General features: G+C 53.5%; 1 protein-coding gene across 1 annotated transcript in view; it reads right to left on the bottom strand.

Moving 5' to 3' along the window:
* CDH23 (cadherin-related 23) overlaps positions 1 to 16,539 on the bottom strand; it is a 296,198-nt gene extending 279,659 nt beyond the window's left edge. Inside the window, 2 exon segments of the mRNA XM_011927642.1 lie at positions 9,831 to 9,908; positions 16,473 to 16,539. Coding sequence (XP_011783032.1) covers positions 9,831 to 9,908; positions 16,473 to 16,539 — 145 coding nt within the window.
* Positions 16,540 to 17,286: the final 747 nt, after the last annotated feature.

The raw sequence follows: 17,286 nt of genomic DNA, 5'->3' as shown, positions 1-17,286 counted from the left end.
ACAGTCTGTTCTATTACCAGGAGGGCCTATGCTGCCCTGGATAACGGCAGAGAGGAAGCAAGGACACAGAAGCACCCAAGCCCTCCCGGGGGTTCTATCAGTCATCCCCCTACTCCCAGAAGCGAGAGAAAAATCCTCCCTTCTGTGAGGGCACCGAGAGCCCAAGGCCCTGGGCCCCTCGGTTCCAGCACCAATCATTTGGAAAAATACTAGATCACCTCCTTCCTCCAAAACCACAGCCCACTTGCCAACAGTCCCAGGAAGCCTCCAGGCTACCCTCACTTCCCCTCCTTAAGCACTCTAGCCCCAGATCCCAGCAGCTGCGAGGCAGCTGGGGACTCTTCCCCAAACTTCAATTCCCGAGCTCACAGCCCACCAACCCAAGAGGACACCCCTTCTTGCCTGGGGCACCAGTGACGGCATGGGCAGAGCCCCTGGAATTCCCTCTGTAGCTGGTGTGTGAAGTCAGGGCTGGTGTGTGAAGTCAGGGCAGATGCAATCTGGACCCCAGCAGTAACTCACCAGGGACCCTGGGCAAGCGCCCCGTTCTCCACCTCAGTTTCTCCATTTGTGCAACTGTTTGTCTAACAAAGTGGTCACAAACAGTCCAACAGGAGGCCCCCGGGGTTTATCATGGGTCCTCTGATTTAGTATAGAAGTGAACACACAGGTGGAAAATACAGGCTCTTTCACCCCTCACTGCTACCCGTGACTTTAATTTCCACCAAAGACGATTCTTCTTCCTTAGCACCTGTTACAGTCGAACATACTGTATATTTTTTTTCTGTGCTGCTTTCTGTCTGCTCCCTGCTCTAGAATATCAGTTCCATGAGGACAGGGATTTTTGTCTCTTCTGCTCGCAAGCACAGTACCTGGAACAGTGCCTGATGCATGGAAGACACTCAACAAAACATTTGTTGAATGAATGAATATAAGTACATATGTGCATCTGTCTGTCTACCTATCTATCTATCTAATCTATCTATCCTAGACTTCTGGGCAAGATTACATTTGCCCAAACAGTTCTACAGCTTAGAAAGGAGTTTTAAAAATCATCTTAACTGCAGGAAAAACATTAGTGGGAAAGTTGATAAAATTTGCATAAACTGTCATTAATAGTATTACATCAAAGTCATTTTTCTGGTTTCCATAATTGTATTATGATTATGCAAGATGTGAACATTATGGAGAGCTGGGTGAAGGGTATATGGGAACTCTGTACAATTTTCAACTTTTCTGTAAGTCTAAAATTATTTCAAAATAAAAAGTTTAAAAATAAAATAAAGGGCCAGGTGCAGTGGCTCATGACTATAATTCCAGTGCTTTGGAAGGCCAAGGCAGGAGGATTGCTTAAAGCCAGGAGTTCAAGACTAGGCTGGGCAACATAGCAAGACTCCTATCTCATACACACAAAAATTAAAAATTAGCCAGGTGTTGCTGCATGAGCATGTAATCAGCTGCTTGAGAGGCTGAGGTGGGAGGATCACTTGAGTCCAGAAGTTCCAGGCTGCAGTGAGCCATGACTGCACCACCGCACTCCAGCCTGGGCAACAGAGTGGCACCCTGTTTCTAAAAAAAAAAAACATAAAATTAAAAAAGTATTTATTTAAATATGTGTTAAGAAAAGAGAGTCAGCATCTCAGCCCTGAGATTTCACTCTGATGGTACAAAATGGACATCTGTCTCTCTATGCAGGTGCTGTATCCAGTTCCACCCCTCCCCTTTTTGGAGACTCTCCCATTGGGCATAGCTGGGAGGGGCAGATCCTCACTATCACCTGCCCCTTTGCAGCCTGAGCACAGACACATGCTCAAGTTGACTTGGCCACCTGGACACTGCTGCCTGTGCCATGAGTGGTAGATTTCATTCAGGGTGACAGCAGTGACCAGCTGGACAGATTGGCCAATTTCCAGTCTAGGTCCTTTCGTTGTCAATTCCAAGAGCCTCCAGCAGCCTTCCAATAGAATGGACAGCCAGAGGAGGTTTCTCCAGCGGGCAACCAGGAAGTTTGTCTGACACATTCAAGTTTCCTTTTAAAAATATGTTTATAGGAGCTTAAAAGCAAGCGAGCAAGTTTAAATTACAGCTTGGATTTCTGAGCACTTGCTATGGGCCGGACATAGTTCTCAGGGTTTTACAATTTGCTTGCTTAATATCCACGTAAACCCAAAGAGGTAAACTGAATGTTGTTCCCATTTTGCAGAAGAGGAAAGTGAGGCACACTGCTAGTATGAGGCAGAGCTGGGATTCACACCCAGGCAGTCTGGGCCTCACTTTCTCCATCTTCATAATGGGAGTGTTTGATGAAAACAGTGGCTCTCAAACTACAAGTCCGTTCTGGGCCCTCTGAGGACACTTCAGGTTAGGGTGAAGGCAAAGGTGGACAATACAGGCTGTTACACCCCCACTGTCTGCTTCCCACCTTAACTCCAACCAAAGATGATTATTTCTTCTGGGCACCTATTATTGTCTAACACACCCTATATTTTTTTTCGTAGAGCTGATATCTATCAGGCTATACCACCTCTGTGAACACAGTAGGCAGAAAAGCCCCAACTATGCAGACGGCACACACTCAGCTGATGTCTGGGAGCCACTGGACTCCTCCCATCCCCATCCCTCTAAGCTCCACAATTCCTGTGGCTTTGCCACCAGCCCTCACAGAGGGACAGCTCTGGGGTACCATGACTCCTCTTGCCTGTGTCAATCTTAAGCAACCTTCTGGTTAAGAGAAAAATAATTCTCCCACTGTGGTTCTCTACCTTCTCCCAAGAATGCTTCTCCTCTTTAAAGGGACATTGGGAGGAGGTTCCAGGGAGAAGGGACAGGCCTTTCTGGAGCACCAGGACTAAAACGAGTCCCAGAAAAGTCCTCGATGCCTCCCAGACTCCTCTCTCACCTATGCCTCGGTGCCTGCCAGCGTCCATGCTCATCACCCCTGAGCGTCGGCTGCCCACACAGCACACCATCCACCCTCCCTGGCCTCCCATTCTGCTCCACAGGGGCTGCTCCTGCGGGGAGCTGCCGGCCTGCTTGCAGGCACACCGCTCCTCTGTCTGCTGAGACTGCTGATGCGGGGTCAGCCCACCTGAAAATTGCTCTCCCTGGGTCCAGACGAAACAGCTGGGCATTGATGGAGTTTGGAGAGAAATTAATCAGCGCCAACTGGCAGCAGCGCCAGGCGCTGCCTGGGACCAATCCATCCTAATGAATCCCGGGTTCCCACCTTAATGGCTCCTGACAAGACTAATTTACTCATGTAGGTGATTAGCATGGCATTATCACCTTAACTGTGGCTCAAGATGCTTTCAGGGTGCTGGGGGTTCTGGCAGGGGAAGTCAGCTCCATGTGTACCAACCTCAGTGACAAAAGGAGGGACAGGGAGACAAGGGGAGGGGACCCAGCAGGACATCTGACATCCACTCGTCCATCCACTCATCCACTAAGCACTTGCTGAGGCCCCCTTTGTGCCAGGCACCATGCTTGGCACAGAGATGGAGGCCCAGCTTGTTCCTCTGTCAAATGCAGATCATGCCATCTCTCCAGGACAATCACTGCAAGTTCTAACAGGAGGCCAAGCTCCTGAAGTGCCTAATAGAGGCTCAGGCAGGAGGCTGGCTGTCAACAAACCGTAGCTCACATGAGCACTCCACAGTCTTGTATAATACAGAGACACTAAAATCACCGTTAATTATAATGTTAATATTAATAAGATTAATAAGTAGAAATTAATAGTCCAATGGGGAGTTCCACACAAATAGCCACACTACAGCGTACTGAGGGCTTTCACAGATGCAGACAAAGCCAGCAGAAGGGAGGGCCGGGGAGGCTTCGGAAGCCTGTAAGCACAAGCGACATCTGAGCTGCAGCTTGAAAGAGGAGCAGGACTTTGCCAGGCAGGGAAGGGAAAGGGCACCCCTGGCCATGGAAACAGCATGGTGAGGGCACGGCAGTGCAACAGAGTGCCAGGTGTCGATGATGGGGGCACGGTGTCTGTGGAGAGTAGGGGCGACTCGCTGAGATAAAGAGCTCCACTTCTTCCTGCAGGCACTCGGGAGGCCTCTGGCTGTGGGTGGTTACCACTGTGACAGGAACCCTGTCCCCTTCCAGGGCATGGGGTATGAAGGTGGTGGCCAAGGTGCAGGGCCTCGATGCCCTCCAGGATCCCTGCTAGTCCCCCTTGATCAACTTGGTGTCTCCAAGCCAGGTTTCATGCTGCCACCTCTGCATTCCTCCCCCAGGGCCAGCCATGGCTCAGGGCCCCAAGAGTCCCCGGCAAATATTCTACATACAGCTCAGGCGGGCAGCTGGGATGATAAAAACAGGACCCCGGCACAGAGCGGGCCTTGCCATTCACAAGCATAGGCACGTACAGCGTCTGTGCCATCTGCAGGAAAGTGCTCTCCTAGGCCCACTCCCTGGGCAGTCATCCCCATGGCCACCAACACCTCGCTCCTGACAAGCCCCAGAGAGGGAGGCGCCTGCCTGAGCCTCCAGGAGGGATGGTGATCGGGACATGGAGCCAGGCCCCGGGTCCTGCCTTGGAAGATTCCCCTACATGCTCACCAACTCCAGACATGCACTCCTTCCCTAAGTTCTGGGCACACACCAGGGCAGGCAGGGCTGGGCCCTGGGGACACAGTGATGGCCAGGCCACCTGGAGGCATTCACAGACCAAGAGGGGAGCCAGAAGAGCAACTGAGTAACAGCAGCATCTCCATGGGGCTAACAGAGAGGGTGGCTGGGCCCCGGAAAAAGCAAAGGGAGCAGCACTTAACCCCCAATGGGGAGACCCAGGAAGGCCATCCAGAGGCAGTGGCATCTGAAAGAACCTGGTAAGCGCAGGCTCATAATGTTCCAGGCAGCAGGAACAACAGCTACAAAGGCCGTGAAGTGGGAACTTGCCTTTCACACTTAGGGAATAGAGGGAGACCAGCACAGATGAAGTAGAGCTGGCGAGGGGGATAGCGGGGTGGGGGTGAGGTCTGACAGGTGGCAGGTGCTGGGCTGCAAACAGCCTGGATGCCATTGAAGAACATGGGCTTTTACTCCATGTGGGAGGGAGGGACTTGAGCAGGCCTTAGAGCAGACTGCCTCAGGCTGGGCAGGGCCATCCACAGCTGGGATAAAAAAGGCCACAGCACAGGTGAAGGGAGTCAGGGAGAACACTGAGACCTGAAGAAGCTGCTGGGGTAACTGGGCTTGGACCTTGGTGATGGGAGTGGGAGGGCCGAGAGGTGAGAAGATTCTGGGATGATCTTGGAGACTGAGCCAACAGGATGCCCTGAGGGATGTGAGGGGAGGGGAAGGGAGGGAGAAAGAGAGGCACAGGAATGAGTTCCAGCTTTTGGCCTGGGCAACTGGCAGGATGGAGCGGCAGCTGAGATGGGGAAGGCTGCTGGTGAGGCAGGAGTTTGGGGGAGGTCAGGAGTCCAGCTTTGGACAAGCTGAGGATGAAGATGTCCCTTTAGACACCAGGCAGAAATGCTGAGTAGAGAGGTGGCTACAGGAGTCTAGAGTCTTCCCTGAGGAGTGGCCCAGGCAGAAAACGTAAAGCTAGGAGTTGTCAGCATATAGGTAGTGTCCAAACCAGGAGGCTAGATGGGACCACCATGGGAATGAAAATGAGGAGAGCAGAGACAAGAGCTGAGCCCTGGGGCCCTCCAATGCTAAGAGGTGCAGGAGGAACCAACAGAGAGGCTGGGAAGGGGAGGGCGGTGTCCTGGAGGAGAAAAAGATCAACCAATTGAAGGCCACAAGGTCTGGGAAGAAACGATGGGATTTAGCAACACAGAGGTCGTTGGTGATCTTGACATCAGCAAGGCTGCTGAGGCATTTCAAGTAGATTCAGGGCCAGGCACGGTGGCTCACGCCTGTAATCCTAGCACTTTGGGAGGCTGAGCCAGGAGAATCACTGGAACTCTGGAGGCTGCAGTGAGCCAAGATTGCGCCACTGCACTCCAGCCTGGGTGACAGAGTGAGACTCCATCTCAAAAAAAAAAAGATTCAGGTGGTAAGTGGGAGACGACACCCCTGCAGCACCTGTCCTTCATGCTAAAGGCGTCATGTGACCATTCAGGGCTGATAACCAGGGCCAAGGTGTGGGTGAGGCCAACCAGCCTGACCAGGGACTGAGCTACTGATCTGCCTTCGCGCCACTCCACCCATTCCAGGCTCTGCTGCCAACAACTGATGTTCACATCTGGAGCAAGACATGCAGGGACGCGGGGCCCTGTCTGGGGAAGCAGGGCGATGTGAACAGACCAGGAGAAGGCAGCACTAGTTAATGACTTCATTTGGCTTCTGTCTTCTCCGACTGGTAGACGGTCTTCAAAAAGAACATTACACAGAGGGAACTGGAGCCTGAGATAGGTGAGGAGATAGCAGTGAACACGCAGTCTCTGTGAGGGATTTCAGATGGCCATGCTGTGCCCTCCCATTCTGCTCCCAGGCCACTGGCCCCCTGATGGAACACAGGCAGGAGCATATAAAATGACAAGGCTCAGAAGGTTGGGGGTGGATAAAAGTATCAGTCTCTAACCCAGGAGAACACATTCACAGAAGCTACATACAGATAGACCAACTCTACCTCTGATTCTTAAAAGGAATTTTTTTAATGAATTAATGCATAAAAACACTTAGGATACTGCCTGGAACAGTCAATAAATGCTGTTTTTATAATAATTTATGTTATATATATATATAGTATGTCATATATGTTATATTATCATTTTTAATCTATGAGGCTCCAGCAATCAGAATTAGACTCAATGGGTAGTTCCAGGGAGGCAGGTTTCCTGTTAATCTTAGGAAGAATTTTTTCTTCCTGGAACCGTCCCACAGCACAGAGTGAGCTGCCTTGTAGGCCCATGAACTGACCATCACTGGGTGTCTAAAGAAAAACCAGGAAATGAGGCCTCAAGCTGGAAGTTCGATCTGCCTACAACTCTGACCTCTAGTGAGCTGACACGTTCAGCCTGGGTTGGGCTCTGCCTCTTGCCCTGGCACTGAGCACCACCCTGGATCCAGCTTATCTGTGTGTTTGTCCGCCCTGAAAGCCCATGGCTGGTAGGACAGCCCAACCTGCCATCCCTGGGCCACACACGGGCCTTCCTTTAGTAACAACAAAACATTCCCAGGTTGGAAGCTTTGGAGGCGGTGGTATTATATGTAAACTTCCCAACAATCCAGTGAGGGGACTATCCCATCCCCATTTTGGAGGCTGGAACTCTGAGTCAAAGAGTGAATGGTTCGTGAGAGCCAAGTCTTAAAGTTAAGTCTCTAGATCACCCCACTCCCCATGGCAGGCAAAAGGCCAGTCCCCTGGACAAGCTGTTTCAACCTCCCCCTCTCCCTAGCCTGCTGGTGGGAGGCCTGCACCCATGGAGCCCACCACGTCCATGTGAGTCCATACCCACCATCTGCTTGGGCCAGGGCCAAGTGGGTGCCAACACCCAGCAGACGGCTCCAGGATGGTCTCCTCTGAGGACCTGGACACAACTGGGGCCAGCCAGGCTGCCCCAGCCAAAGTCCACTGGGTTTATCTTTCCAATGCCCACTCATTGTTGAAATGAGGAGACAGAGGCCCAGAGAGGTGCAGTGCTGTGCCCAAGGTCACACAGCAAGAAACAGATGTTGGGCTCCCAACTTTCAGGTGAAAGCTGTGCTGCTCCCATACTGATGCAAAAGGAAGGGAAGAGGCTGGGAGGGCGCTGAGCCAGCTCCGCACCCACCCCCTGCCTAGAGAGATGAGCACAGCTATCTTCCAGCTCACTGAGCCCCCTCTCAATCCTATGGCACCCTGGAGTCAGGGATCAATCCCCATGGTACTAGACAGCCATCCTGCTGTGACTGCCAAGTGCAGCCTTAACAGGGCTTGAGGCCTGGAAGCTGCTCCCGGAGGCCGATCAATGCTTGAGTTTGCAAAAGACAATCAGGAGTCAGAGCTGAAGGCAGCAGGAGAACGGCCCGCTGGAGGGCTGGCCGCATGGGCGTCCAGCCAGGGCTTATCACCGTCAGCGCAGGCCACGCAATGCCCACACCTCCACAACCCATCCCAACACATAGGCCTCTGAGGACCCCATGCTCGGAACCTGGCATGCAAGTCACAGATGTGGGGGCAGAGTGGGCACAGCTCACTTGAGAGGGGCCTTGACTTCCCCCAGCCGGCAGCAGGGTCAGTTAGTGGCTGGCCACACCTCTGCCTCAGTGGCCCACCTGCCCCAAATATATCCCTCCACCACAAAGGGATCTCCCAGAGGTTGAGATTTCAATGGACACGAATGATGATAAACGCTGCTAACAGCACAATCATCTGCCTAGACACATGCACTGTGTGCTGCTCTGTCGGCTCCATGCCGGCCCCAGCCCAGGTCTGGGTGGAGAGAGGAGTCACAGGTGAATTCCACCCAAAGAACACAGGTGTGTGACAAGTCCAGTCGCCCACAGATACCCCCCAACCCAATCCAGAGGGAGCAAACAGCTCGGCAGGGTCCCCAAGGGATGTGGGTACACTCGCTACCCCCAGAAAGGATCTCTGCCTATGAGAGGGCATTCCAAAAAGGCAGGAACCTTCTTCCTGGGGAGCCCTCAAACACCCAGATCCCCAAACCTTAACCCCAAATGTAGCCCTTACAACACTGATCTGTCACCAAAGTAGTAGCCAGTTTCCACAGAGGGGCCCCCACAGCCCCCATGAACAAAGCGCTACTGGGCCATGGGGACAATCCCCACAGTAAACAGCCAGACACACACCTGCTGTGCCCAGCACCCCCTGAAAAAAAAGCCTCCAGCAGGAAGAGTGAGAGGCACTGCTCACAGGCCCCCACTGACAGCAGGGGAGAGTCTGGGCCCGCGTAAGGCACCCCACTTCAGCAGAGATCGTTGACAAATTATGCATCCACTCTACCAAACACCTACACTGGGTTTTATATGGAAGAGTGTGTACATGACCTATCAGGTGAGCATCTCAATATCCCGCCTCACTCTGAACCATCATGCCTCATTTTCAAGTTCAAGTGATGCTCCCTAAAGATGCACCATCCTGACCCCTGATGCACTCGGCCTCCAGCACACAGCCATGCCTTTGCACACGTAGGGCAGGCAGACCTGAAAGTAAGAAGCCCCGGATGATAGGCACTTTCCCTAAAGTGACACCAGCGAGAATGACATGACAGAGGAGGACTGTCGGTGGAGGTGGAGAGGCCCTTTTCAGGCGCTGCTGTTTGGCTGCCTGCACACAGGCACAGGTGCCTTCCCATCAGCACAGCTATAAGACAGCTTCTGCAATTCAGCCTCAGTTTCTTGAGAAGCTTCTGGGTCCTAAGAACTGAGCTAGGACCATGGGGCCACAGATCTAGGAGGCAGGCCCTCAGTAGGTGGCCAGACACTGGGACAGACCTGAGCGATGGGGCAACGGGCTGAGCACCAAGATGTTTATAATCACCCCCTAGTTCATGTTTTTTCTAATGCCAAAACCAGGCAAACTCAATGCAGAAAACTTAGTAATCACAGAAAAGTGCAAAAGGCCACAAAACACAGTCCACAACAGCTGCCATCTTCAAATATTCACCAGGCCTTCAAGTGCAAGAGGAATCCCAACTAGTGCGGGAGTGGAGCATCTGAGGCTCAATGTGATAAACCCTTTGACGCTCAGAGCTCCCCTCTGTGGGACTGAGTACCCCGTTCCTGGAGGCATCCTAGTGGGGGCGTCTCTGAATACCATGGAAAATATTCCAAAATCAGGTGGAAGATGACCTCAACCCTTCATTTGTGGGGAGGGATTGCACCCCAGGCCAGCTGCACGCCCACGAGCCCGTGTCCCCACTCACCCACAGGCGTGTCCTCGCTGATCAGCAGGTATGTATCAAAGAAGTGGTTGGTGAAGAACGGCAGCCGGTTCACCTGGCCTGGAAGTCAGAGGACAAGAGCATCAGCCAAGTACCCCCCATCAGCTTTACACACTCTATAAGGTGACACAGGGTGAGGGCTGCAGTGGGCACTGATCCTGTGTCCATGGCCATGGTCAACTTCCCAGGACCCTGGGAAGTCACTATCCTGCCTCAAGGCAAGTGAGGGACAATGCCAGCAGGTCGGCAGGCACCTGTCAGGTGTGTGGCGAGTGAGGCCGCCTGCCACACGTGCCTGCTGAGCATGGCCCACATGGAGCAAGCACATGAGAGGTGCTCCCCAGGCAAAAGACAGGATTTAGAAGCCTCTGTATGAAAAAAATTAGTGTAAAGTAGCTCATTGACCTTTTACATTGATTTTATATTAAAATGATTATATTTTGGATATATTAGATCAAGTGAAATATATGATTAAAATGAATTTCACCTGTTTCTTTTTACTTTTCTGATTATTATTTTGTTTAAGACAGAGTCTCACTCTGTCACCCAAGCTGAAGAGCAGCAGTGTGATCACGGCTCACTGCAGGCCTGACCACCCAGACTAAAGCAATTTTCCCACCGCGGCCTCCCAGTTAGCTGGGACCAGAGGCATGCCCCAGGCCAGGCTATTTCATTTTATCTTATTTCATTGTATAGATGTGTTGGGGAGGGTCTTACTATGTTGCCCCGGCTGGTCTCCAATTCCTGGGCTCAAGCAGTCCTCCTGCCTCGTCCTCCTAAAGTGCTGAGATTACAGGCGTGAGCCACCGCACCTGGTCTCTTTTTACTGTTCTACTGTGGCTCCTAAAACATTTAAAATCACATGTGGCTTGCATTGTCTTTCTATTGGGCAGCGTGGCTCTAGCAGAATATGAGCTCTGCAAGGACAGGGCTTGGTTGACAGCTGGAACCCCGGTGCCCAGTACCGGGCCTGACACTTGGATGGCCCACAGGATGATCTGCTGTGTGCAGGAACAGCCAGCTGATCCTACAGAAGAATAACAATGATGATAACAGCTGCCATCTCAGGAACCCCTTCTCTGTACCGGCTATTTAAACCACCTCACTCAATCCTGATGGCAAGGCAGGTGCTATCACATCCCCATTTTACTGGGGAAAATGAGAACTCCAGGGGATAAGTAACATGCCTTGCTTACACAGCCGGCAAGTGGCAGTGGCCATCCAGGAAGCCAGACCCCAAAGCTTGTGCTGTTAACTATGTGCTGCTCTGTGATGGCTTCAGAGGGGGCTGGGGCTGGAGGCAGTCAAGGTGATACCCACATGGGCTGGGGAGCTTAGCACCTATGAGGAGGCCCCACTCAAAGCTTCCCTGAGGCTGACTCCACCTGTCCCCCAGGCTTCTCCTAGGGGCCTTCAGTTGGCAAGTGAGGGCTAGAAAGAGGCACAGGGGGGTTTCAAAAAAGGTGAGGCCCTTGACCACTGCCTCTATCTGAGGCTGTTGTGCTCCTGACATGAGAGTGGGGAGGTGTGTTCATGGGTGCATGTGAGTATTTGGGGTGGTCCCCTCGGTCCCTCCCAACCAGGAGGCAGCTGGTTTAGCTGGAAATGGGATTGTCATTGTGCAGCACCTGCCATCGGGGGCACCGGCTCGGCCCTCCAGGGCCCTGAGATTGGGCATATGGGGCAGCTCTCTCTCCCTCCCTTTCTGTTGACCTGGGCTCCCTCAGAACAGTGCCAGGCTCCCAGAGGGTGAGAAGGCTGGCATCTGGGTATGGCACTTCCTCCTCCAGCCCAAGATGCCTCCTAGTTGGGACCAGGCAGAGCTGGGAGACTCTGGCCTCTTTTCCTCCTCCCCACCTCGATGTGCTCAGGCAGACAAGCTGATGCCATTTCTAGTCCCTCATTCTGCCCTCTCTCACTTCCTGGCCAGGACCGACGGCACTTCTGCCTTCATTTGCCAAATTCCTATTCACTCTTCAAATCTCATTTCCATTGGCCCTTCTTCCAGGAAGCCCTCCACGACCACCCCAAATACTCACATGCACCCATGAACACACCTCCCCACTCTCATGTCAGGAGCACAACAGCCTCAGATAGAGGCAGTGGTCAAGGGCCTCACCTTTTTTGAAACCCCCCTGTGCCTCTTTCTAGCCATATGACTATCCCATGTCTCAGTTTACCCATGTGTAAAATAGCCACAATAATAGGACATCATGGCTAACCTGAGGATTAAATGAGATGACATACATAAAGTGTTTAGCGCTGTGCCGCTGGCACACAGCAAGCACTCCATAAATGGTTGCCAGTATTAACATTGGTATTAATAAAGATGCCGCCTTTGCAGCCGACTGGAAGGTTTTTGATCCCTGCTGGGGGCCTTGGGCTCAGGATACAGGAGAGCGGGACGCAGCCCAGCCGAGGTAGATGAGTGCCCAGAGAACTCAATAGCTGGTTTGGGCTGGTGAGGCTAGGAAACCAGTGAGGAAAAATAAAATCACCTGCAGGGGCATCGTTTGTTTTTAAATTTTACTTTACAGGGCCTGCTGATAATCAGTGGCTGGGAGCTCTGCACGGGCAGATAGGCAGACTCGGGGACATGGGTCTCCTGCCACATACCAAGCAGTTCCCGTGTTCCCAGAGCAGGCCCACCACAGGCGGGGCAGACAGGTGACTTATTCTCAAAGCCGCTGTTAAAGTGCAGTAGCTGTGTGCTCAGGAGCTTTGGGGCCTCCAGCGAAGTGGGAATGTAAGTGGATGTGGAAGGGGAGGGGTGGGGGTGATTTCTTCGGGGGAAGGAGAATCCCAGCTTCCCAAGTGCAGGACCCCTCGCTCTGTCTCAGGCCCCACATGGCCCACCCCATTGTGGGTCGGTGGCTTGTGAGCACTGCCCTGAGCCCTCTCCCACCCTCTCCCACCCTCCCTACCACCCTCACTGCCATTCCCCAACCAGAGCCTGCAAAGGTAGACCAGGCAGGCATGTGCCTGCTTTACTTAGTTCCAGCACCCTAAGGGGCCTGAGGGGAGAGGGGAGAGAAGGGCGCAGAGAGGGCACAGTGTTCCAGCTGCCTGCTGAATGACAAGAATTTCCCACACACAGGGGTAAACAGAGGCTGGGTGGCGGCATGGAGGTGCCATCCAGGGGACCTGAGCTGGGACTGAAGGGACGTCGGTGTGCTTGTATGGGGAAGGTCCCCACCGGATCAAGGCAGCCCAAGCCAGGAAGCATGAACTTCTCTCTGAATTGTGGGTTGGGGGTTCCTCTGAGGGCATGAAGAACCCAGTCAAGTGGAGGGTCCAGATTCCAGCCAGGCCAGCCTGAGTCCACGCCTCGGCTGCCTCCCCAGACCTCGGGGCAGTGGTGGGGGCTGAAAGTGCAGTGGCTGTGCTGAGATTCTGGCTGGAGAGAGCATCAGAGTCCCCCTGCCAGTCGTTCCTTGACGAGGAAGGCGCACTAGACAGGGAATGCAGGGATAAATTCAAGGAGTCAGGGATTTTGCGTGCTCTGCCACTGCTGCTGGGGAGCTTAGGCAGATCCTTCTCCTTCTGCCTCGCCCTCCGCCCCATTTTCCAGCCTCAGGATGGGGACAAAAAGCTTTGTCCTGTGCTCCAGTCCTGCCTCCCGGCCACAGGTGTCCTGTGCACCTCGGTCACTATTGGGGTGGCTGCAGCGTGGCCCACAGGAGCCCCACGGGACAGGAGCCTGACATGCTGTCGGGTGAGGAAGCCAGGTGGCCCCATGGTCAGGGGCCTCTCCCATCCAGTGCCTGGGGACCGAAGGAGTGACCCAGCAGGATCCTCGCTGGTTGGTCAGTCTAGGATGGGGTGGGGCAGGCCTGCCCAGGCCTTCACTTCCTGCCTCCCCAACCAGCCCACGGATGAAGGAGAATTGCTAGAGTACATTGAGGCCAGAGGGAAGAAGAGCAGGAGGCTTCAAAGAGAGAAGGCAGGCTGGCAAGGGGTTTTGACAGCCCTGAGCCCTACCCATCTCTGACTACCAGGGAGGGGAGGAGAGATCAGCTGGGGCGACGGGGTCAGGTGGAAGCAAAGTGGCGAGGGTGGTGTGGTCTGGTCTGGGGCACAAGTGAAGGGCTAGGTTGGGGCGGGTGTCTAGAGGGTGGCCTGAGAAGGTGATTCAGTCACCCACCCTCCCCCAGTCCCTAAAGCCAGCCACTGCCCCACCAGGCCAAAGGAATAGCACTGGCTGCTTCAGACAGGTACCAGGAAGAGGGGACTATGCCAAGCAGTGAGAGAGAGAGGGACCCTTGTGCGTATGGCAAGCACATAGTCCACATGCAGGCTGACCACACACGCTTTGGCATAGAATTGCTGGATGACCTTGGGCAACTTGCTTAGCTTCTCTGTGCTCCATTTTGCTCCCCTTAGAGAAAGATTACTTCTGATAATAAAGGAGCCAACGCTTAATAAGCACTTATTCTGTGCCAGTCAGTATTCTAAGTGCTTGATGTACAGATTGATCTATTTGATCATTTTGACAACCAGAGAAGGAAAGTCCTATTATTGTTCCCATTTTACAGACAAGGAAATTAAAGCGCAGCAAGGTTAAGACACTCGCCCAAGGGACCCCTTGGCTGAAGTGGGACTGGAAGACAGGAGGTCAGCTCTGACTGTACACTCTGTTCTTGTTCTCACCCTGAATGCATGGAGCATCTTTCATCTGGAGAGCTCAAGGGGAGACTGCCATGTCTCACAGGGGAAGGCAGCTGAGGGCTTAGCACCTGCTTTATTTCTACTGATGTATTTTTTTTTTTCTTTTTTCATTTTTTGAGACAGAGTCTCGCTCGGTCACCCAGGCTGGAGTGCAATGGCACGATCTCAGCTCACTACAATCTCCGCTTCCTGGGTTCCAGCAATCCTTGTGCCTCAGCCTCCTAACTAGCTAGGACTACAAGTGTGTGCCACCACCATGCCCAGCTAATTTTTGTATTTTTATTAGAGTTGGGGTTGTGCCATGTTGGCCAGGCTGGTCTTGAACTCCTGACCTCAAGCGATCCTCCTGCCTCGGCCTCCCAAAGTGCTGGGATTACAGGCAAGAGCCACCATGCCAGGCCAAATGTATTTCTTTTTAACAGATGAAGAAAGTGAGTGGAACGGAATGGGGGAGGGGGGTGGGTCCCAGGTGGCTGAGTCCCCAGGGAGGCTGAAGAAAGTGTCCTGATTCCCACTGTCCAGCAAACATGGAGGCCAGGGCTGCTCTCAGGCGCCCCTGATTAAAGCCTCCCACATGGGGCGGGGGGAGCAGGGTGGGGAGGGTGTGTGATATCCTGACAGAAGCCCGCATGGAGGATAAGAGACCCCTGCTTTGTACAGCCTTGGGCCAGTACTTCTCCAGGGTTTGGTGTCTCCTCTGTAAAATGTGCTGGGAATTAAGAAAGCACCTGAGGCTGTCTTGCACTCTGAGAGTCTTTGAGATTATGCTGTGCTCCTGGGCTGCCTGGATGGGAGTGAGCTCCCACCACAGGGGGAATTCCAGTAGGGATCCCTCCAAACATGGAGGCAAGGAGAGGGGATCCTCGAGGGATATTCAGGCTGCAGGACACTAGCAACACTCCAGCAAGCATGAGGCTGCAGCAGCCTCCAGAGACTCCACCTGGCTCCCTGCAGAGGGAGAAGGAGCTGGTCCCCCATAGGAATGTGTGTGCGTGTGTCACCAGGTACACGGTGCCCACGGCTCTTCTCTGGAGATGCCATGGCCCCAGGGGATGCCACGTCAGGCGTGCCTGCTCTCCTGGCCTGCCTGCTCTCCTGGCCTGCCTTCAGTGCAGCCCAGGACTGCTTTGCGCCCCACCACCTGCTGTCCAGGGGCCAAGCGAGAAGCGAATGCCCAGGCCTCTCCTAGCCTCCTCCATGGGCTCTGGAGCTGGCACTCAGAACAGGCTGCTGCAAGGCCAGGAAAGGAGGGCAGAGGGGAAGCCTCCTGACGGCAATTCCTTTGCTCAGACTATGCCCTCCAGCAGGATGCCCTTCTTCCTGCTCACCTAGTTTAAAACTACTTCTTGGTCTTCACAGCCCAGATCAAATGCTGACCCTTCTGGCTGGGTTTCTGCTGTCCCCTCAGGCCCAATTCATCTTTTCTTCCAATGGACGTACCTGGAGCCGCGCCCATCCTTCATTACCACTCTATTCACCCTGCAGTATAGGAAATCCTGCGTGTGTCTTTCTCCCCTGCCAGGCTCTAAACTTCGAGAATAAGTTATTTCCTCCATTCCCCTAGAGCTGGATGCAGTAATTCACACACAGTGCAAATGGTAGGTGCTCAGAACACAGACGTGGAACTGAACAGAGCTGTGGCCAGTCCCCGCACCCCAGCAGGAGGACAGTTTGCGATCACAGGTGCCTCCTTCCCTTAGAGCTCAAGTATTTCTCAAGGCTCCTCCCATTCCCTCTTGTGTCCCAGGCTTTGGGGACAGCTGGTATTTTCAGCCCTGTGAGAGCTGCAGAAGGCAACTGAGGCCCAGAGAGAGAAGTATGTGCCCCAGTCCCACAGTAAGGCAGTGTCTCCAGAGTCCCAGAGCACAAAGCTGAACCACCAGCCCCAACACCCTCCAGCCTGGCCTCCTGTGCAGAGGCTGCCCGTGGAGTAGACACAGGGAGGACTGGACTTACCCCAGCATCCAGAGATCAGCACCAAAAGCCAGGCCACGTGGCAGCTGGTGGCAACATGGCACCCCATGGCTCCTGGGGACACAAAGAAGGAGAAGAGGATGAGAAGCCTCCTGGGCAGCAGGGGGTCTGCTCCTCAGCCCCTCCCACCTCTGCAGCTCCAGAGAGAACTGGGGCTTGGAAAGGAGGAGAAGGAATCAAGTCAGATGGAGGGTTTGGGAGCACATGGGAAAAAAGAGAGGGTCTGTATCATTTGGTTTTAACATTGTTCAATCCTGGGTATAGCACAGTGGCCTGTGAGACACTGGGGCTGGGGCCTATCGGGTCCTCTTCGCCCTCGTCGGGGCTGGCTGTCCTGCAAGGGGACTCTGGGCAAAGAGTGACATATTCTAGGCTCAGTAGATGGAGGGAGGGGCTGCTGCCTTCAGCCTCCAGGACGACATCCCTCAAAAGTGACAGAGCCTGGTTATCCTGGGGACAGCATTGAGGAGATGGGCACTGCCTGGGAAGACAGGGTCTAACAGGAGGCTTAACAAGTCCAACAAACCCAAGCCCACCACCAGCGCCCAATGAGCATAGCTCTTCCTGTTTTTCATTTTTTATATTCACCATATTATCCTATAACCTTGTATATGAAGGGATGCAGCAGGCCATGGTGTCCAAAGAGGCACAGAGAGGGGAGGTGACCTGCCCAGGACCTCACAGCAAGTCTGTGGAGGCTAAAGCTGAATTTTGAAGGGCTCAGAGCTAAGCTCTAGTGAGATCTGGGGCTCAGCTGACAGAGGTTCTGTAAGATCAGATCCCATTTCTAAGGGTG

This window comes from Colobus angolensis, unplaced genomic scaffold, assembly GCF_000951035.1.
Source record: "Colobus angolensis palliatus isolate OR3802 unplaced genomic scaffold, Cang.pa_1.0 Scaffold12, whole genome shotgun sequence".
In the NCBI taxonomy this organism is placed as follows: domain Eukaryota; kingdom Metazoa; phylum Chordata; class Mammalia; order Primates; family Cercopithecidae; genus Colobus; species Colobus angolensis.
The sequence above is the reverse complement of the archived record's forward strand: the minus strand, read 5'-3'. Positions and strand labels throughout refer to the sequence as shown.